Source organism: Protopterus annectens, chromosome 6.part0 (assembly GCF_019279795.1).
Source record: "Protopterus annectens isolate FY-2018-M chromosome 6.part0, PAN1.0, whole genome shotgun sequence".
Taxonomy (NCBI): domain Eukaryota; kingdom Metazoa; phylum Chordata; order Ceratodontiformes; family Protopteridae; genus Protopterus; species Protopterus annectens.
In genome coordinates, this window is record NC_056737.1 from 1,952,740,170 (window position 1) to 1,952,763,781 (window position 23,612).

Sequence of the window (23,612 nt, forward strand, 5' to 3'; positions counted from 1 at the left end):
TTATCTTCCAACAGACTACACTTAACACAGCTATATCCATACAGTGAAAACATGTTTTTCATAACAGCTTGTTAACACAGCTATATCCATACAGCGAAAACATGTTTTTCATAACAGCTTGTTTGCCCTCTGCATACTAATACCTCCACAAAGCTCTCAATCACTTGATTTTTCTAACTTATTTTCTGATTTACTATAGCCTAAAATGTCATGATGGGGGATGGCATGTTGATAAAAATCTGTCAGCAAGCTAAGGCTTTTTTTTCAGAGTGCACTCTCTTTCCACTATGAGATTACGCCACAGGGGCACAGTATGTTCCGCAACCCTGTCTTTTCACTTGTTTACTGTATGTATTCTCAGATTCCCTTTTGTTCTTGTACTGTCTCCGTATTTACACTTTCAGAGTTTTGCTTTGATTTTTGTGTGTGGTCATCTTCTAAATAGATTCACACCACTCAAACTAAGCAGGCTAACCTTGAAACACTGAATAATCAAAATCATTTTATTCCAATACAAAATGTTAAGGCTACTCTTTCAGTCTAAATCATAAACTGGGTTGGTGTCTGAACAACTTACACTTAAACAGACTGATCCGACAACATACATATGAACTTTCATATTTATGGGTTTGGACTTTTGCAAATTTCTTATCTATAAAAAAGATTAATGTGCACCCACGTTGGCATTTTTCAGTGAACTTCAAGTTCAAATTAATTAGTGGTAGTTTCAGCTGATATACTCTATCTTTCTAATGTTACACTTCTTTACATTACAACAGAGTTCATTTGGTCTTTCATTTCACCATTTACTGCCTGCCTCTTCCAGGTTCCGCTATTTCAGTTCTGTCTCCACACTATACTCTTGTTTTCCCTTATTAGTTTCTCTTGCATCTCCTATATGGTGGCACAAATTTTTCAAGGCCTTCCCCTCCTCCCACCACACACATTTCTGCATACCACAGTTCCTTTTTTCCCCCTTAGTACATAACAAAGAGCAGAGCTAGATCCACAACCATGCAACCTAGGTAGCTGCCTAAGGCCCGATGCAAGTGGGGGGGGGGCACCAAGTCAAACCACCAAGGACCAGAACAAACCAGTTTTGCTTACTTCCTTGGACAAGAAGCGCTTACGTTACTTGCATTCTAATTCTGCTCTTGTAAATCACAATTGCCAAATTCTGCTTATCTCCGAAGGACTGCTTACTTAGATTCTGCATATGCTGCTTATCTCTGAAGGTAAGAATGAATAATTTTCTTTTAAATCACTAAGGATTAGAGAAGATCAATATAGTAGTTTCATGATTTTTTGTTGTACACAAAATGCATGCACATGTCTTTTCCCTTCTAATTGTTAAACAAGGAGCACTGTCTGGTTAAGTGACTTGCTCATAGCCAAACAGTAATCATAAAAAAACAAACCTTGTACTTTTGACTACAAAAAAGCAGCTCATTAAGATCATGAGCCTTAACTTTATGCAGACCTTCATTAATTATTTCATTTTCTGATGAATCACTGCCAGCTATAGTAAATAACGCCAGTCATTTCAGTTTCATTGTTCTTTTTCAGAAAATACATGATGCAGCACATTATTCTATTAACTTTACAAGGGAATTACTGATGTCTGGCACTTAAAGATCTGAGTTGTTAATGAACTGCTGCATGTAGGCAAAAGTGCAGAAACTGTATCTGTCAACCACGCTTTGCTTACTGTGTGTGGCTCTGAGCAAGGCATTCAGACAGGGCTTCTTGGTCACCCATATAAAGGAATATTTTGTCCAGTAGGTTTACATGGTTAACCAACAGATAAAAGAAAATAATATTTAAAGTTTGGGGCCTTTGTCCACCCATTACATTTGACTTTATCCTGAATTCTTGGGTGGCTTTCTGCCAAATTGTTGTGGATTACAGTTTTTAAACAATGACAGGTATGTTAGGTTTATACTTTGAGACGATCAGTAATGCAAAGTTTGTCATTGTAGCAACTTGCTAAGTATATGAGAGAAATATTTAAAATCTTTTCCTGATTTTTGGGTCTTTATCTACAATTCTTGATCAAAGAAGGTGTGAGGACATAGGGGAGTTGCCATCAGTTCCAATGTATGGTTCTAACAGCAGCAAGCTGAGATATATGCCTGCCCATTATTTATGAATTTATTCATTCATTTGATCTTAAGCAAATATGTAAGGAGTGCAGTCATATAACTGGTTGTAAATGATGGTTTTGTGTGTGTGTGTGTGTGTGTGTGTGTGTGTGTGTGTGTGTGTGTGTGTGTGTGTGTGTGTGTGTGCATGTATGAATGTATGTATGTAATCACCCGAATCTTGTATCCCACAGTAGTTATGGTGTTATAGGAAGGAACTGATTGTAGTAAACAAGAGCATCATCATATAAGGCATTTTCATTGGGTGCTTTTGGTTTCCTTGATTTGTTGACTGTTGACAATGTATTTATTTGGCTGTGAGCAAACTGGACAGCATGAAGTATACAGGTTTAATGTTTATATTTTTACTATGAGTGCACTATTTAATTTAACTTGTTTTTTCAGGCACAAAGTTGTGAAGTGCACTGTGCTGGGCTACAACAGTCTACTGGTACGTAATACAGCTGACTAATGCTATGAGCTGTTAATGAGCTGCTGCTGTAGTACCAGGTTTGATTTGCTCAGCCTTCATTTGTCTACTCTGTGACCCTAACAAAGTCACATATCCAGACAATACTTGTTTATCTAGAACTATCAGCAAATGGTTTACAAATCTGTCTTTTGAATTATTGCATCTTTCACATAGGCTAATAATCATTTCATAATATGTGATTTCACATAGCTGCTAATTGTTGCTTCAAAACATATGCTTAAACCCTTGAATCCCAGCACATGTTTTGTAAATCTGATGGGTTGCTAAGTGCATTTTCAATACATGTGAATTTCAAGGGAAGATAAATTTACTGTTGCAAATGCTGCATCCATTTGCAGTGTGAGAATGCTATGTTTGTTTGGTTTAGCAAATGTCTGTCGATGTTTTGCTATAAAACTTGAAATACAAGTTTTAAATTACATGCATATCTCTGTGGTCATTGAAACATAAAACAGAAAATGGTATGCACACTGACAGACTTGAACAGTGTTTTATAGTAATCAGGGAGAGACTATCAAATAAATGGATATTGTATAGATGCAGGGGGTTGGGGGGCTCAGTCCATTAATCTGTATAGGTCCCATTTTACCATGATCTGGTTCTGACAAACAGAGCTTATTCTTTCTCCCAAACCTCCAATTTCATCTCTGTCATCCCTCTTACATTCATTTCCCTAGCGGCTTTGCACATGCCCATAGTTCCTTCCATCACAGAGATTTCACTTATGTCACTTCTCATCTTCCAGTTATTTTTTTTTATTTTTATACTTCTAATCCCTCCTCTCATGATTAGCATTATTCCCTTACAACTTTGTTTAAGCCCTTCTATGTCTTTATTGCTACTATGTGGCAGAATTCCACACCATTCCCTGCTTCTGTGTCACAAATGCTCTCCTATTCCCTAATTTCCTTATCCTACAGCTCCATGTCCACTCACGCTAACAAAATATAAGAAGTATCCTACATTCTTTGTTAAGTATCTCCAGCATCTATTGTCCTTTTTTGTTTTCATAGTTTTCTTTGAGTGTTGAACCAACAAACAAATCTTAACTTGCCGACCCCATATAAGAAGTAATAATTTCACTTTTGCCATTCTGCTACAGCTTTGTGGTTTTGTTTTGCTGTCATCTTCATTCCTCTTTCTTTTCAGTTTGCTTTTAGTTCTACCTCTCCTTTCCTTCTCTCATCCAGCCTGTGCACTTCCATACAGCTCCTTCTGGCTAGCCACAACTTCTCCCCCATTTCACTGACTTTTGGCAGCACTTCTACATGTTTCCCCTTTAGTAAAGCCCTTAACTTATGTACCCATTGGACTTTAAACTTTTCTTTAACTTATACTTCTGCCAATGGAACCCCCTCCTACCCAAAATGTTTTATTACAGTTCTAAGTCCATTATGGGATTTACCTTCTTCTTCAGTAATATGCATCTCATTTCTGTTACCTCTCCTAAATCCACCTTTAACTGAATTTCCCTTCTCCCCTCAGTTTTCTATGTGCAACTGCTTGTATTCTACTTTCTTATTCTTGCTCCCCTATAAAAATTGGTTGGTACTGTATACAAGGTTATACCACCTAAAAATTGTAACCCTCCTGCTCTAGCTACCCATTGACATATATTGCACTATTCTGGCTGGTTCCATGTGAAGGGAGTATCTGATACACTCCTTAATGTTTTTCTTCTGAACATTTCTTAGCCTGAAAGTGGTAAATTTCTCAACATATATCCTGTTTTGGGACTAATCATCATATAGACACTATTTAACTCTCCCATTACTGCATAACTCCTGATTGGCTCCTGTAATTACTTTTTTCTATACTGTAATGATTCCCACACCTTCTATCTCATATGTTTGGCTTCTGGCCTATTGCTTACCCTGCCTCATCCTTTTCCATTCCTCTCCTTGACCCATGTATCATCACAGTTTTCCTCGAGTTACACACTAAGTCTGCCCTTTTTCCAAACTCCTGAAAATGTCAAAACAACAGGCCTTGGTACCTGTCTATATCTTCCACAAGTAATATGCAGTCATCTATAAACATATACAACTAGGCTTTTTCTTCTGTTCTCTTTTCTTTGTCTATCTGGTTCAGGCCATTTTTTCTTTGCCTAGTTAATACTTCTAATACTATTATGAAAAAGCACAGTTATATACAAGAATTTTTTTTTATTTATTTAATTTAACTGGGTAAGTATACTGCTAAAGCAGTCATTTTATTTTCATCCCAATCTATAAAGTAACACCAAATATATTTTTATATGAAAAATATAAAATTATATATTGTTGATTACTGGTATATATAACTTAAATCTGATGAAGCTCTGACAGGAGTGAAAGCTCTTTTGTTTTTAAATTAAATCATGGTTTAGACTAGCAGTAACAGTTTTCAAGTTTTCTTATGTTTAATCAGAATGCAAAGTGATCTAAGACATGCATCTTACAGAAGAAGTTTGACAATGGTCTGTATTAATAATTCAAATCTTTATATCAAGATTACACATTCCTGTACAGTTTCCCCTTTACATATTTTGAACATATATAAACTGACACGTTTACCAGTTTTAACATTTTTAAAGGATATAGTATTTGCACATATTGGTATTGTAATAATTACACCTTGTGATACTTTAGAAATTTGGAGCATTTTGGAGTGCTGAATGCTGTATATGGTTGTTAACATTATGCAAAAAATGTTGTGTCTTTAACAGGAGTCAGTTATGCAATACAGTACATACCTCTCAACTTTACAGATTTTTAGCAGAATGTCCAGCTTTTTGCCTCATATTTTTGTTCTGCCTCTCATAAAAATGATGGTTTTCTGTCAAATCACTGAGTGGTGAAGTGAGAAAATGACAGACATTTGAGTTGCAGATTTCATACCCTTTAGAAAATTCATGCCAATGCAAAAGCTACTTACTATTCTATCAACTTTCTATGTTTGTAGGAGCAATATTTAAAAAGTGTCCCTATCTTTGGGCCTTTGTCTCCCCATTACTTATGGCTTTATCCAGATTTCTTGCTTTAAGATGTTGAGAGTTATGCTATATATTAGCTAGAGATACATTTTTTCATGCTGTCATGTTAAATTAATGGGTCATTCTAAGCTCAATTAAGCATGTTTGTTCTTGTATAAAAACAGGTCTTTTCTAAGCCACGGCTGTTTTACTAGAGTCTGACATGGATGACTATTTGTCTTTGAATGGAATTCAAGAGGAGACAATTGTATCTTAGTCAGAGCTGAACCCTCATGCTTGTAGAGGGACTTCTAGGAAGGAAGACTGTCTCTAGCTTCCTAAAGAGGGAAAGCCAAGACAAACTGTGTGACACTGGGCTTGGAGTGAGATGCTGTCAGTGAAAAAGGGGTTAATCTGGAGACTGCAAAAAGCTCATCTTAGTAGTACCAGAAGTTTGATTTACATTTGGAGTTTTTTTTTACTTGAACAATGGAAAAATCTATTCATGGCCATTTTTTCTATTGCTGAGGCTATATTCTTTTGTCAAAATTTGATTTGCAATCTGAATTAAAACAATTTGTGAGATGAATAAAAGTTGCATTTTCAGATTCTTCTTTGCCTATTCTCATCAAAATACCAAATCTGGTGTCAGAATTGGGCAGATACAGGATTTTGCTTTGGCCAGCTGTATGGGTGTCTGGCTGTATCACTGTCCAGTGGAAAGCTTATTTTGAAGAGAAGATACCACAGATTAACAGTTACCCCACACTGACTCTAAATGTGAACAAGTGCCAGAATGAAGTTTCAGTGAAACATAATTCACTAAGGTTCTGAAATGACCCCTTACCGTCCCTATCAGTTGTAATAATAAAACACAAGATTCCTATTTCAGAGCTCTTTGCCTCTAACAGTAAAAATCATATAGTCTAAAAAAGGAATGTTTTTTTATTCTTTCAATTATAAAGAAATTCAGATGTTTGACACCATGCATTTTCATATACCTAATTAAGTATGTGATCTTAAGCAATGTTAACTTAATACAATAATAAAAAGTTAGTTAAGTCCAGGAGGACAAAATATCAAGATCAAAATAATAGTGTACAAGAAATTAGGAGGAGGAAATCGTTGCACTGAGATTTACTCAAAGATATGTATGCTACACTTGCTCAGGCCTTGTTTTTTTTTTTCATTTCTGAACAGAATTAAGTTTATTGAGATTATAATTCACCTCATAATCACTTTGTCTTTATTAAACATAGTCATTGTTTCTCCATAGCATGGGTGAATTCCAGGCATCACCACTGTATTAAATGTCTTTGGCATGATGTCTCCAGTTTATTACACTTGATGTTTGCTGTACTGCATCTGTCTTGATGTATCCTTTCCTGTATTACTCCCTTTTGTCACAATGTACCTCAAATATTTTACTTTACTTAATATTCAGTACAATAATACTCTAAAGTTTTCTTAACATGGAAATTAGAATTAATCCAGAATCAGTATAAAATACTGCATTCATTTTTTTTCAAATCTTATTCATGGTTTAATGGAAAGGTAAGTTTGTTTTCAAAATGTAATATTCCATGGACTAAGAATAAGATTTTAATATGCATTCTTTTATTTAATGCATTATGGCCTCTACCCAGACATTTCACTTGGTTTAATTTACATAGCAACACTACTTTACCACTATTCATAACTCCTTGTAAGCTTCTCACTCATGATACCATTAAAGTTCTAATCTTCCTAGACAAAAACTGGCACTGTTCTTGCTCAACACCAGGATAAACTATATTCCAAATTGTGAACAAATACCTATCCATAAATCTCCTTACTCTCTCTCTTCTTCACTTACTTCCTTACTTCTGTCAATCTCACCCCCCCCCCCGGCTTTCTCTCTCAATATACTGCAAGCCTGTTTTTCTCTCACTTCATACTGTAATTCCTGTTTGTAGTATACTAACTTATCTTAACTTCTTAATCGACTGATAAACTTTTTCTAACTATTTATTGTTATATAACTTGCATATATTCTTAACCAATGTTTTCATATTATATCTACTTTGGTATAATTATTTAAGCTGCAGTTGTGGTTGCTTTTTTGCATTATTTTTAAAGGCTGTAAAATTATTGTTCTTAAAATGTTTTGTAATACTTTGGAGCTTTAGACTGGCAAATGAATGGGTTCCTTAGCCAGTCAAACCTAACCTTTCCAGTAATCAAATGTCAATAAATAAATAAAAATATAAATAAATAAATAAATAAATCATTAGTCAGTTCAAAAGGCTCTTTCCTCAATATACAAAGTTTCATTATCTAATGCTATGCTTCAGGCCCTGCCTAAGTAGAAGCAGGAAATGAACTACTTCTGGCCCTTTCTGCTAAGTAAAAGTAAGAAAAAGGACTTGACTTGTTCCCTGAATAATAAAATCTGATTTTTCATTTTAATAGTACACAAATTCTACATTTTTCTTACTGAACAGAGGCATCTAACCAGAAATTGTATAAGGACTTCAAAATTCACCCTTTAAAGCATTTCTTATGTACACTGCCAAGGACTCTAGATGGTAATGCTATGGATAAAGAGGTGCCAATCTTCTGGATTCATGATTATTCATCAAATATTATTCTTCAGTAGATAAATCAATGAAAGTAAATCCCTAAAAGTACTTAGCAAACATGCTTTATTTTTTTTTTTTTTTTGCAGGGGACAAGCCCACCTGCATCCTCCATGTGGGTTGAGACCCACAATTTCCTAACTTAAATATACCAACTCCCCAGGCACACAACAGTGAAGAAAGTACAAATCCACATTTACTGAAAGTGGCTTTCGGCAATAGAACTGTCGCACTTCAGTCAATTCATCAGGACTCGACAAATTCACATGTTCCAGGTCTTTTCTACTGCTGGAGACTTTGCCTTAGAATACAAGCCTTTTGGACTCTGGTAAATTTTATTATTAACAAAATGTTGAACAGACACCTAATTTTATCTACAGAAATGTTATTACACAGCAGGCTGACTCATTGTTCTAAGAAGTTAAAAGCAATACCTGTTCAGCTACAGCAGCTTATTATACCATTGCTGCTCTAATCTCACTAAATGTAATCAAGTCCCTCTTTCATCTTAGTGGTCTCTGTTAGCTTGCCTAACCTAAATACTACTACTTGTATCCCCACCAATTCTTCTTCTCCTACTTTAACTTTATTCTCCCTTTTCTATTCCACTTATGTAACCATACATATACTTGGCTTGTTACTTCTTCAATGTATGCACTCTTTGTAAGATTTTATATGCTTACATGCAACAGTAAACCATTGTTAGTTGCACACTGTGCATTGTTTTGTTACATTATGATGTAACCCGAACTGATCCTAAAACTGGTCATTATTTATCAATGTTCTTCTATGATAAACAAATACAAATAAATACATACGCAGCACGAATATTGCATCATATCCTGTTAGAAATCCTTTCTCCTATTTCTTATCCCTTACAGGAATGGTAGTGTTTATGCATTTTTTTAAATTATCAATGAAATTATGAAAAGACATGATATGTTATCTCTGTTTTGTTTTGTTATGTTTGTTCTTCTATTTTTTTTCTTTTTCCTATATTTACCCATTTTACTTTCCTTTTCTACGTGTTCAGGAAACTTTTGGTATTTTCTTTTTTTAAACAATTTTTCTTATTATATTTTGCTGCTTTATCTTTTATTGCATACAAATCATAGAAAATGAAAAACAAAAGAGCCTAGGTACTTTGAAATACCTAGAGACTGAATAGTCACAGAGAGTCTTTAAAAGTGACTGAGTTGTTATGGACAATACTTGCTATATGTAGGAAATGCGTAACCAGAAGGTGGAATTCAAATACACTCCCGATCTTGGAAGAGTTCTACACAACTACAAATCTATCCCAGGCCATTGGTAAATAATCCTTGGAAGAAAGTTATACCTTTGTTGGACACTCTGCAATAATCAATATTGTACCTCTGATAATTCTATATTTAATAACATACACTGTATATAACTGAAAGTCAGGCTATTGTAAATATTGTATATAGTTTAAAATGATATTTAAAAATATTATGCAAATGGTATTTTAATTGAAAATAAAAAAAATATTTGAGGAAAAAAAAAGTGACTGAGTGTCAAGCAGGAGACCAAGAGATTTGCAGACATCCACTTAAAAATATGTTTATTTGTTATTGCACAATTTTCAATGCTGGACCTACAGTTCATTTTCTATGCAGCTAAATATTATTTTAAGTGTTCTCCTAAGATTAAGTATTAAGTACATTATTGTGAAACCACTTTTGGAAACCAGAAGAATGATTACTACCAAATCCATTCCATATTTTTGTTACTACAAAAGGAAAAAGTCATCACCATATGGAGTAATCAAAGTGAGAAGCAAGATCACCGTTAAGTAGTGAAATAAGAACAGGCTGTGCCATCCAGTGTAGCATGCCCAACTTTACTGTACCACTAATGAGAATACATCAACGAGAAAGATCTGTTATAAAGATAATTTCTAAACCGGTTAACGGTTTAATAGTTTACCCATTGTGGTGGACATTGTGAGGCACAATTCTAGAGTACAACTTAATCAAATGTAGAATTACTGAATCTTGCTTAAAATATCTGACATTACTTTAAAAATCCTCATTTAATGTACCGCCCTGTGACCATTTTCAAAAGTATAAAATGTGGGGACAGAAAGATGCATAACACGTTCAAAAGCTTTCCATGCACATTGTTAGAAAAATCTACACATGCTGCTTAGAAAATATATTTACAATGTATGCTGCTTAGAAAATATATTTACAATGTATGCTGCTTGGGAAAATGTGTATTCAAACATTCAAACACATATAAGTTGTGTGGTCAAATATATAGAGAAATGTGTGCTTTAGTTAGGAATAAATGTACTTAAATCCATAAAAGAGAACAAAGTTTGGAAAGTAGTATATAATGCATTTAATTCTGTCTTACTAGAATAATAGTAGAAATAAACCTGCATATTATTGCTTGAAGCACAAGCTGCAGTGTAATCAGAAATTTGACCTTGGCAGCTTGCAAACACAGCCTGGCTCATGTCTTTCAAGTAAAGATTATTTTGCAAAGTTAGAAAATAATAAATCTGTTCGCATGTGTATCCTCTTTCCTGCTTCCACCAGGAGAATACTATCTCTGATAGTGCGGAAGACAAAGAGAGGCATTAAAGAAGACATACATCTATTGTATTCGAACTAATCAGAGAACCTTGAATTGGCTACATCCTCAGGAGGTCATCGTGACTGACCAGGTGCTTGCAAGGCTGTAACATTCACATGGGAAAAGACTTTTGAAAAACACAAATTCAGCACTTTTATGAATTACTATGTTGTAAAGACCCTGTCACTGACCACGCCAGTGAGGTGGGCAAAACTGATAATGACATATATAAAATGGTGCCCTTTTGTGAATAAAACTAGACAAAATTCTGTACAAACTTGTGTATGGTTTTTTGCCTCCTAATGTACATTAGAGTTTAAGATACTCAAGTTCTCCTGCATTATTGTTTGTTATTGATTGACATTGTTTTTGAATAACTCAATGATTTTTACAGTCTGACTCTAACGAATTTATTTAACATTTTGGTCCTTCGAGCCGGAATTCCCTTGGTAAGCTACAGGTCAGAATATATAGGTGGTACCAAATCTGAAGAAGGAAAGACCTCCGACTGAATTGTCGTGCCCAAAGAGGCTGTCCACTTGTCTGATCTGTGGCGGCGGAAAACTGGGTCCTAAAAGCATATCAAACATAAGCAGGAGGCTCGGTAAGCAGAATTCCTCTCTTTGTTTTGTTTTAGATCGGGGACCAGGTTACACTGTGCTATTGCTAAGGTTTGTGATAGCAGGGAGAGAGGTAGTCGAAGTATTGTATCTTGAGTCATAGATCAGGAAATAAAACAAAGCAAAGTAAACAGTCATTCTAGTCACTACTGTGAATACTTGGTATAAGATACCACGTGGTACCAGCGAAAGGGTTACGTAACAGTTCTGTTTTTTTCTCTCTCTCTCTCTCTCCTTTTTTTTTCTCTTTCAGAGTCATGGGAAATGAGTGCACTAAAGGGTCACGTGACTAACAGAAGATGCAAAATACATGCAATTACAGAGAGCTGATAATGTGAGATATTTTTCAAAATGGGTTAACAAGTATGACTTTGATGGTAAATTAGATAAAATGTCATTAGTAAAACTTTTGAAACAGTTAAAATCTGGAAGGTCAGGCAAAAACAACAACGGTTGGGTGTTCCTCAAGCACATAGGTGGATTGAGGAAGTGAACCGAAGGAACAGAAAAATAAAAAGCAAAGGCATTATTTTTAGACAAAGAGGATAATAACATAATAGTAGCATCGGTCCCTCTACCACCTCCACCGATGCCTTACTTAGAATATGAAGCGGGAACCCAGAGACAACAGGGATATTAAGACAACCATTTGTAAGAGAACCTATCGGGACTAGATCCCGAACACGTCAAACACTTATAGATGTTCAACCAAGCGGAAATTTATTAGATGAGAGTGAGGAAATCTGTCCATTAATAGAAGTACCTAACCCACAGGCAGGACAGGAGGGCCAGGCCTCAACTCTCTTAGTATATAGACCGTGGACACCGGAAGACATCCGAAAAGCTACAGAAGGAATTCCCCATCCAAAAATTAACTTTGAGAAATTTCTACAGGATTTACAGGGCATGAGATTAAGTTACCACTTAAATGGGGAAGAAGTAGAAAGAGTAGTTAGACAAATTTTAGGTCCGGACTGGCACATGATTTGTGGTGCCTGGAATGAACACAGGCCACTCCCACATAATGACGGAATTAGATGCTAGATTGAAGGGTCTTACAGACCGCATTACTGAAAAATGGAAACCTAGGGCAGACTGGACTTGCATTAACCAATGTGTACAACAAGATAATGAAACAGTGGATGCATACTATGGTAGATTATTAGAATGTTTTAATAACCATAGTGGCATGCCTATTCCTGAAAATCAGAAGAATGATAGCTCATATGAACAGCAGTTAAAGAATGCATTTTTGAAAGGTTGTATTGCTATCAATAGCTTCATCACGAAGCACATGATAGATCACCGAACAAGTAGGCTTCAAGCCTTGTTAGAGTATGCTAGACATGCGAAAAACATTTTAACAGTAAAAGAAAAAAAGCAGGTCTTCACAGCTGAAGGCACGGTGCGAAGTTTTTGTAGTACAAACGGCCAAGAAGGGTAGGCGAAATACTCAGGTTAATAAACGCTCTGACAGAAACTCAGAAATTTATGAAGTCAGCAAGAAAAGAGGTGAGTGCTTCAATTGCGTAAGGAAGGGACATTTGGCAAGGGATTGCAGGAGCAAGGCACCTGTGGAAAAAGGATAAGGAAGATGAGGATTGACTGTATGACAGGTAGGCTACACAGCAGCCGCCAGGAGAGAGTAAGGAGCAGGGGATGATGTAAATACCTTAGAAGAAACAGATGACATGCAACCGGATGTAGAAGTTGGGGAAAGTGAAGTTTTAGATCTGGCATTACTGAGCTTAGAGCTCTATTTAGCAGACACGAACCCGGAAGTTACACTTCTGGTGGAAGGGAGAGAAGTGAAATTTTTGTGTGATTCAGGAGCATCACGAACTTTGATACATCCTTCAAAGTTAGAACATTCTGAGTCACCTGATTACATATTAGTGAAAGCAGCAAACGGACAGCTGTACAGGGAACCACTTTCCCATGATATAGCAATAACTGACCCCTGCCGGGCATGACCCAAAGAAGTAAAATAGTACTTTCTGCCAAATGCCCCATGAACTTATTAGGAAGAGATCTTATGCAACTTTTTGGCATAGCAGTAGTCCCTACCATGAACGGTATGGAGGCACAGAGACAAACTGATACTTTTGTAGTGCGGTCGGAGGGTGAGGCTTATTATTGGTACAGCCAGGATCTGGTTACAACCGGTCCAGGGGCAGTGACCAAGGAACTGATGAATGTAGCCACCAGCAAGGTGCTTCCACTCGATGTTGACCAGCAACATTTATTACATTGTACCCTATATTATTGTAGCACACCAGGACCTGATAAAGAATACGAACAAAAGTTGTTCAGGAATCCTGCAAATAGACTGATACTACGGACCCTATACTGGGACACTGAGGGCAACAGTGTAGTGAGTTGTTCGTTACCTCAGGAGTTTTTGGAATTGTACAAATCCAATAAACTACCACACGTTAGCCTAACCAAAAACAAGAATGTTAGGTGGGTAGACTTGGGTGACAAAGTGACAGGATGGGAGAGACTAACTGACTCAGAATTATCGGACTTAGGAGTACAGAAGCAAAACTGAATTGGTTAGCACGCCCAGCTGTACACTTACAACAGAGTGAAGACAGCTGACTGGCGTTCTTGATAGAAGAAGAAGAAAAGCTTTGAGTGAAATACCAAATGTTCTTTGGTCAACAGGAAAATCAGATGTAGGACTTATTCAACAGCAGGGCCAGTAGTTATTACACCAAAATCAGCCTTTAGACCAAGAAAAGACAATATCCTTTGAGCAAGGATGCGGAACAGGGAATCAAACCTATCATAATGGCATTACTTAAGAAAGGGATACTGGTGGAATCTTTAGATTCACCATGTAATACTCCTCTATTTCCTGTAAAAAGCAAACGGGAATGGCGGATGGTACAAGATTTACAAGCTGTAAATGATGCGGTATTACCAAGAGCACCTACGGTGCCAGACCCACATACCTTGTTAAATGATTTGAAGCCGCAAACAAAAATATTTCACCGTGGTAGATATTAGCAATGCATTTTTCTCAATACCTATCCACCCTGACAGCCAGCATTGGTTTGCATTTACATTTCAGGGCAAAAGGTATCGTGTACCAACTACCACAGGGATATAGTGAAAGTCCAACAATATTCGCACAAGAGATGGCTAGCAACCTGGCAGGGTTTTCTCCACCAGGGGGCAGCCAAGTACTACTTTATGTAGATGACATCCTGCTTGCAGCCCCTACCCAGCAGCAGTGTAGGGAAGATACAATAGCATTGTTGAAATTCTTAGCTGAGCAGGGGCATAAAGTGAACAAACATAAATTGCAACTTTGGAAAGAACAGGTTAAATACCTGGGATATGTGATATCCAAAGAAGGTAGAACATTAGATGAAGATCGAAAACAGCTATCTTACAAGCACCTAGACCAACTACCAAAAGGAAATGATGTCCTTCTTGGGAGCGACTAATTTTGTCGAAGTTGGATACAATTATGCTTTAGAAACGGCTCCATTGGCTGATTTAATATTTAAAACACCAATGGCAGCACAAGAAACACTGCACTGGACTCCAGAAGCAGAGGCAGCCTTTGTAGACTAAAACAACTGATAGCTTCATCATTAGTTTTAGGGCTTCAATTACCATAAGAGATTTTTCCAAACTGTAGATTGTAGGCGGGATATATGACGTCAGTACTGACGCAACAACATGGCGGCAAGCAGCCCATAGCTTACTATTCATCACAGTTAGATCCGTGGCACGATCATTACCACCCTAAGCAGTAGTCGCAGCAGCTATGGCAGTGCAAGCTTCAGCCTCAGTGGTGTTGTTTCATCCTCTCACGTTGAGAGTACCTCATGCAGTTGCGATAATTTTACTGCAAGAAAAATAGCATTTTATCCCCTGCCAGACATCTTTCTTGCATGACCATACTATTGAGTCAACCCCATATGACAATTGAACGTTGTACAACATTAAATCCATCGACATTACTTCCGATTCCTGTGGATGGCACACGCACAGCTGCCTACAGGAAATGGAACAAATAACCACACCCAGACAAGATCTTACTGATGTACCTTTAGCTGAGAGGTGACATTTTTGTGGATGGGTCCTGTAGACGAGGTCCTACAGGAAAAACCTAGTGGGCTATGCAGTAGTGACTGATGATGAAATCATAGAAGCACAACCCCTTCAACATAACCTGTCAGCTCAAGCAGCAGAATTGATAGCCTTGACGTGCTTGCACTCTAGCGAAAGGCAAATGTGTTAACATATATACTGACAGTCAGTATGCTTTCTCTACAGTGCATGTCTTTGCACAACAATGGAAAACAGGGAATGATAACATCTACTGGCAAGCCGATTAATCATGCACAATTGATTCTGAACCTGTTAGATTCTATTCAGTTACCCACCAGAATAGCTATCTGTAAATGTGCAGCCCATACAAAACAACAAGATAGAATTTCGGAATGCTCGGGCTGATGCAGCTGCGAGCAAGCTGCCTCAGACCCAGAAACTGTGCTCTTAAATGAAGAACTACAACCTTCTGAGACTCTAGATTTAGAAATGTTAAAAACAATGCAGACATTAGCTACAAAAGCAGAAAAGCAAAAGTGGATAAAACGAGGAGCAATCCTTGAAGAGGGACTGTACATCTCCAAAGAGAAAAAGCCTATATTGCCATCTAATTTATTTAGATATGCAGCTTTGTTGAGTCATGGGCAGAGCCATGTCTCAACAGGGATGGTACAGTTAGTTAACAAAACATTCCAAACATATGGATTTACGAATTATACACAAAAATTTTGTGCAACATGTCATATTTGTAGCAAACATCATGCACAGGGAGCATTTAAACCAAAGCGAGGGAGCTTTCCAACACCACCCTATCCGTTCCATACTATTTGTATGGATTTCATAGAACTGAACAAATGTGAAGGGAAAAAATACTGTTTAGTAATCATAGATATGTTTTCAAAATGGGTAGAAGCTTTTCCAACCAGGAATCCGGATGCAGCAACAGTAGCAAAGGCCCTAGTGAAAGAAATCATTCCTAGATTTGGCATACCAGAAAGAATTTATAGTGACAATGGGACACATTTTGTGAATCAGACAATACAGCAGCTTGGGAGATTTTTTGGGATTTCTTTGAAAAACCATTGTGCTTATCACCCTCAGTCAGCAGGGCTGGTGGAAAGGTACAATGGAATCTTGAAAACAAGTTGAGAAAATTAATGAGTGAGACTCAAAAGACTTGGATTTGCTGTCTGCCTTTAGCACTGCTGAGCATGAGAACTGTTCCAAATGTAAAGGGCTTGACCCCTTTGAGATAGTGTTTGGAAGGGCATATTGTGTGCCACAATGGAAGGCCCTCATGCCTGCAGAGCTGGAGGCCGATGGCTCATTAGCTAGTTATATGAAGAAGTTATTAACAAATAAGACTGTTTTGCAGTTGAACTCTTTTCAGATAAACAAGAAGCAAAACCGAGGCCGTGCTGACCCGGGTCCTGGATTTGGCTGAAAATCATAAAGAGAAAGAACTGGGCGAGTCCAAAGTGGGAAGGTCCGTACCAGGTACTATTGGCAACACCCACTGCAGTGAGAATTGCTGAGAGATCATCTTGGGTTCATTTAACCCATTGCAAACCTGTTAAGAAATTTAGTTTGGACATACCACAGGAACAGGATGGCCAGAGGCAGAATGAATAAAAATGTGAAACAACCCCAGAGACATTGGTTCACTGGCCTACTGATCATACACTTATTAACTATGTTTGTAGTAACCTTTATGTTGTTATGGTTTTTCTTGCATATAACTACAGAAGTGAAATTAATAAAACGTGATGAAGGACTGGCTATAGACTGGCACCCAAACTTTAACACATACCTGGCTATGAAACGAGTTTATGTAGAGACTATGAACGTTTCAAATTGCTGGGTTTGTACTGCAATACCCACAGCATATGGAGGACTTTTGATGTCTGCTGTCCCCTTGGGAATAAATGAAACTTGGGAAAACCTGTTATTTGACACAGGCACTGTGAGATCACAAGACAAAGTGGCATTATATTTGCCTGTTACTCAGAAAGGAATTGTTTGTTTTGTTAAAATGATACACTCCAGGTTGGTTGGAGTAACTGTAACATAACTGTGTCTTACAAATGTTATATAAAACCTATAGACCAAGGTACTAGTTGTAGCAATTATGGTTCGTACTTAAGCTTGATGAAAACAACATTGAGAGATGTGCAAAAAACTCCTGAAATATATAGACAATTATCTGTTATAGATAAGAAAATGTTTCATTCAGGGTTAACCCATCAGTACAAAAGTAGAAAACTGTTATTTTGTTTGTGGGAAAAAGGCCTATAAATGGTTACCTGAGAATTGGTCCGGCAGTCTTTTATTGGGTTATCTGGTTCCAGCCATAAGACATACTGCAGAATTGCCCCTGGGTAAAATACGTAATGTGAGAGACGTAGCTCAGCAAGCCGAAAATACAGTCAGAAAACCTACTAATCCAGTGGGTAAGATTGAAGCAAGCTGGAAGGATCATTCGTCTGTGAAGGACAAAGAAAAATTGACCCATATGGACTTGAGTGACAGTGTTATATCCTGGGCTGGGATATTCCCAGCCTACGGACAGTCAAATCAATTTGGGAACTGAGGAAATTGTCAAAACTCCTCAAGTAATGAGCAATGCGACTTTTTCCGCTCTTGAACTTGTGACTGATGAAATGAATGCAATGAGAACAGTTGTATTACAGAACCGAATGGCTCGACTTCACCCTAGCGGGCGAGAGGTGTGTGCGCGCTTATCAAAGAAGAATGCTGTGCGTACATTCCAGACAACCAGCATGAAATTAATGATCACCTGGAGGTAATACAGCAGGTGTCAGCAATGGCAGAACCAGGCCCAAACCCACTGACGAACTTTTTCCAGAATCTGTTTGGGGGGTGGGGGTCGGTCCTTATGAACATTCTGATTGCAATTTGTGTGGTACTGCTCATAATTGGAGCATGTGTCTGCTGCGGGATACCCTGTGTGAAGAAATTAGTTAAAGACTTAGTTGATGTATCAGTAACTGAAACTATGTACCAAGATATGGAATTGAATTTGTTAATACCAAGTGAAAGTCTATCTGAAATATAAAACAAATGACTTACTTAGCTGAGAGTCCTTGAGAGGAAAAGGCTAAGAAATGAAATAATACTGTTTATGTTTCAAATAGAATTAAATGCATTAACAGGAGGGAGAATGTTAGAAAAATCTACATGCTGCTTAGAAAATATATTTACAATGTATGCTGCTTAGAAAATATATTTACAATGTATGCTGCTTGGGAAAATGTGTATTCAAACATTCAAACACATATAAGTTGTGTGGTCAAATATATAGAGAAATGTGTGCTTTAGTTAGGAATAAATGTACTTAAATCCATAAAAGAGAACAAAGTTTGGAAAGTAGTATATAATGCATTTAATTCTGTCTTACTAGAATAATAGTAGAAATAAACCTGCATATTATTGCTTGAAGCACAAGCTGCAGTGTAATCAGAAATTTGACCTTGGCAGCTTGCAAACACAGCCTGGCTCATGTCTTTCAAGTAAAGATTATTTTGCAAAGTTAGAAAATAATAAATCTGTTCGCATGTGTATCCTCTTTCCTGCTTCCACCAGGAGAATAGTTTTGTCGACTATCTCTGATAGTGCTTAAGAAACGAGGAAGACAAAGAGAGGCATTAAAGAAGACATACATCTATTGTATTCGAACTAATCAGAGAACCTTGAATTGGCTACATCCTCAGGAGGTCATCGTGACTGACCAGGTGCTTGCAAGGCTGTAACATTCACATGGGAAAAAGACTTTTTGAAAAACACAAATTCAGCACTTTTTATGAATTACTATGATGTAAAGACCCTGTCACTGACCACGCCAGTGAGGTGGGCAAAACTGATAATGACATATATAAAAATGGTGCCCTTTTGTGAATAAAACTAGACAAAATTCTGTACAAACTTGTGTATGGTTTTTTGCCTCCTAATGTACATTAGAGTTTAAGATACTCAAGTTCTCCTGCATTATTGTTTGTTATTGATTGACATTGTTTTTGAATAACTCAATGATTTTTACAGTCTGACTCTAACGAATTTATTTAACACACATCATTAGACATAAGAACAAAGGCTTCAAGCCACATCATAGCAATAAGTATAAGTTTTGGAAACTATCTTGAAAGTCAAAGTTTTTGTTTTCATATGCCCACACAGTCCAAACTATGAGTTCTGATTATTTGTTATTTTTCTAGTGCACATCTCTATGTCTGTTTAGCACTGCTTCACTGATTGTTTTTTTTGTTTCTTTTGTTTCCTTCTGGATGCCAGCACATAAGGATGCTGTAGCGGGAAAGAGTTAGCTGGTGAATTTAGATATCATCTTGTGGGAGTCTGTGAGATTTTATATACTCTCACTGCCTTTTCTTTTGGAAAGTTGTCACCGTACAATGCCTTCTATACTGAGTGCACAGTCCTCCCCCTCTATTGCTAGTTTGCAATAGGCCATGCACTCTTTGACTGATCTCATGCTTCAAAATCTCTGCAAGTATGGAGTAGATCTCCAGCTTTTTACAAAAGGGTGTTTCTCTGGTAGCATGACATCAACAAGCTCCGCCGTATTGGCTATTCAGGGCTGACTATTCACTCTTAAAGCTCCAAGGTCAGTTTTTCTAACATCTGCCTCTTTTCTTATGTGGTTTGTGCTGTGGTATAACTGCATGAATGAGCTAAGGAATTGTGGTAGATATGGTAAAGGTATTCCTGCTGCTTGGTAGTGTAAGGATTTTCTTTAGTTAGTGTTGCATATGCAGAAGAGATTGAGATATGGAGGATAAAATATAATGTATGTGACTTTCAAAGTAAAAAGTGAATGCTGAGTGTCTGAACTCATTATTCATAGGTTGGTACTAGGCTATTGGCCCTAGGGCCTATACAAGCTTAGTCATAACAATTCCCTGGCTATTTCTTCCCACACTATTTACTTCCCTAGGTCCCTGTCTAGCAGGGCGATTGATGTGATCCCCAGGGTGAATTTCCTTTCTCCCATCCAATCATCAAGGTTCCTTTTGAAGAGGGCCAGATGACATACAGGCACACAAAGAAACACACACACACACACTGGTTCCTATTAGATGACCGAAGGCGCATTATATCAGATGCGTCTTGGTCAAACTTCAAACAACGAAAACGCAAAATAGTGAAGCAGCTTTTAAGAGAATTCTTTCCCAGGGAAAGAATTTGCTTGGCCATGTCCGTTATTTTGCTGTTTTCGGCACTGTAGTGCGATCTCGGAGTTGGTATATTTAAGTTGGGGGGCAAAGCCACCTACTTTATGTATTATTTCAATTGTTTTTTTCTTTTTTTTCTTCTGAGCTTTTGAGATTGTAAGGTTTTGCTTGTATGGGTTCAATTATTCATCGTTCAGTGATATAATATAGACCCACCACACACACACACACACACACACACACACACACACACACACACACACACACACACACACACAGACCCACACACACACAGACACACAGACAAACACACACACACACACACACACACACACACACACACACACACACACACACACACACACACACACACACACACACACGTATAAAAGCCTAGAATTGTTTGAAAGTGTATTTTTAAGAAATAATGTTACCTGTACCATGAAATAGGAATTTACATTTCTCCTAGTGTATGCTTTACTTCCAGACAAGGTCTCAGTTCATATCATACTAGTATTAGTTTAAGTGATTTAAAGAAAAATGTTACAAATTGGCTGTTCTGCATACTCATCTAGCCTCTTTCAAGTGGTGTGATAAATACAGTGTGTCTAGGTCATACCTAAAAACAGGTGCTAGTTTTTTGTGGCCTAAACTGGTCAACAAAGACTAAAATAAAAATAAAGAATTGGATCTGTCTGATTTAAGAATACTTATACCACTGAATTTACAATACAGCTGTGAGTGATAATAGATGCATACAGCTGGCATAATTGCAAAGCAAAATAATTTCAGTCTATCAACATCATGTAGCTGATACAAAAATGGAATAAATTGTACCAATGGTACAAAGGAAGTGCTCCTGTATGTCCACTGGTGAGAAGCCTTCATGTATCTAGCCTTCAGACACATGACTCTAGGAGGCTTGAAAACCACTTGGTGCTTGTCATCTTCTCATCGAAATGTATCCAGTGAATCTACTAGGTGCATAAGTGAGCAAAAAGACATCCAATGTGCATATTTGGAAATGTGGATGTGCCACTTAATAACACAGCATAATATGCATATGATTTGTGATGACGACGTTAATATGTGGCTGAAAACCTCTCCACCTTCTTCCTAATTTTACTTTTCCTACTAATTTTCTTGCAATCTTAAATACAGAGGGGGATTCATAAAGGTTGAAACAAAGTGTAGATTATGTTTACACAGTATAATCTTTCTGAGTGAATACACATCATAAAAATGTGGTAGGGGTTTTCTTGAATACAGATTGTAAACACTTAGTATATGCTTAGTGTAGGTGTTCATGAATCCGGCCCATAAACTAAAAAAAAAACGAAAAACAGAATGAATACTGTGTACATTTAAGTAGTGTTTGTTTTGTGCTATTTTATGTGGGCAGCTGTGCGCTTAAAAGTGCCTCTTGTAATGTGGAATTACAGCACATTTGCACTGTCAAGCCATTGCACCTAAAACTGAAATGCTTAGAGAAAGTCTCTACTTTTACTCAAAAGAAACATTTTTGTATCCAATGTAGACCAGATTAAATCAAAGCTGCTGGATTACCAAAACTATGCAGTTTGACATTTCATGATAAACAAAAGGTAACAACAGTATTTTATATCACACATCAAAGATCACAAGAGAATACACTCTTAGAGTTATATTTAAAGATACACTTGGCCACTCAAGTGGCACAGACATTTAAAGCCCTGAGGAAGACACAGATAAGCTGGGTTTGATTAGCATCTTAGGCATCTGACCAATTGGCAGGGAGGGACAGGATTGCCCATCCTTGGAAGGAGGGATCGTGATACATGGGTGTCTCCAGATAATGATCCCTGGTAAGGCCAGGGACATCGCCATTGCAAGCAAGGTCAGCATGGGACAGTGGAACTTGGCACAGCTGCCATGGAGGAGGGACAATATGCAGCGGATCTTCAATTGCATTCCTCCACAGGACTGTACCACACTGCCAAAAAGGGAAGCGGGGAGTAAGAAGGTAGGCCATAGTTAGTCCTCCCCCAGATAAGGAGAGACATGCCAAACCCTGTTGCCTGCTTTCTGTGACCAGCTCCAGTGATTACAGGAATAACTCAGAGAGGGCACCGAGTAGCTGGTTGACTCAGCGTGAGCACAGCACAAGGGTCAATCTCGTAATAATGAAATATGAGGGAAAGAAAAGCAAAAAATAAATACGTTTAAAAATACACAGGTTTAATTTACCTGTTTTGCATAAAATACTATAATCAAGTCTTGACAGTGAAAAATGAAGGATTTATTTAGAAACTTACAATAATACGTCTGGTAGGACTACTGAAAAAATCTACTACATCTTCAAGAAAGGTCGTTGACTTGTTTACTGTAGTGCAGTCATCAAAATCATTTGGAATAAAATTCTCATCTATAATTTGGCAATCACCAACAGTAGTCTGTAAAAAATAAAATTATATAGTTACTACAGAGTTCTGATACATGCAGCCATCCTTCTACACCAATATCATCCTTACTCAATCCACTTAGAATTTCCAGGCAGCAATTTAATATATGCGGTACTGGGTCATTGCACACATGTAAATAGTTAAAATAGTGCACATATGTAAATAATTAAAAGAGTCCATACACAGACAACACTGACAGCATTTCACAGAAAGTGCAGAAAGTTCAGCTCTGCACTGTAGAGGCACAATAGGAAGTAATTGCCAAAACACATGGAGGCTCACACGACTGTATTGAGTTAAGATGCTTACCATAGCAGTAGATCTTCAAAGAATGGTTCCTGTAACAGTAAATCACAACAATACGTTTCACCCTCTTTATGAATGTCTTTTCCTGGTGAGACTATGTCCTGGTTGTATCTTTCTTCCCTTCCTCTTATCATAGATACATGAGTTATCAACTTTTTAAAATG

The 23,612-nt window shown here is 37.3% G+C and overlaps 1 protein-coding gene across 1 annotated transcript in view; it reads right to left on the minus strand.

The window, feature by feature from the left end:
• Positions 1-23,612, minus strand: part of ITGA4 (integrin subunit alpha 4) — a 1,222,769-nt gene that overhangs the window by 71,530 nt on the left and 1,127,627 nt on the right. The window contains exon 24 of the mRNA XM_044075262.1: positions 22,996-23,133. Coding sequence (XP_043931197.1) covers positions 22,996-23,133 — 138 coding nt within the window. The remainder of the gene's footprint in view (positions 1-22,995; positions 23,134-23,612) is intronic.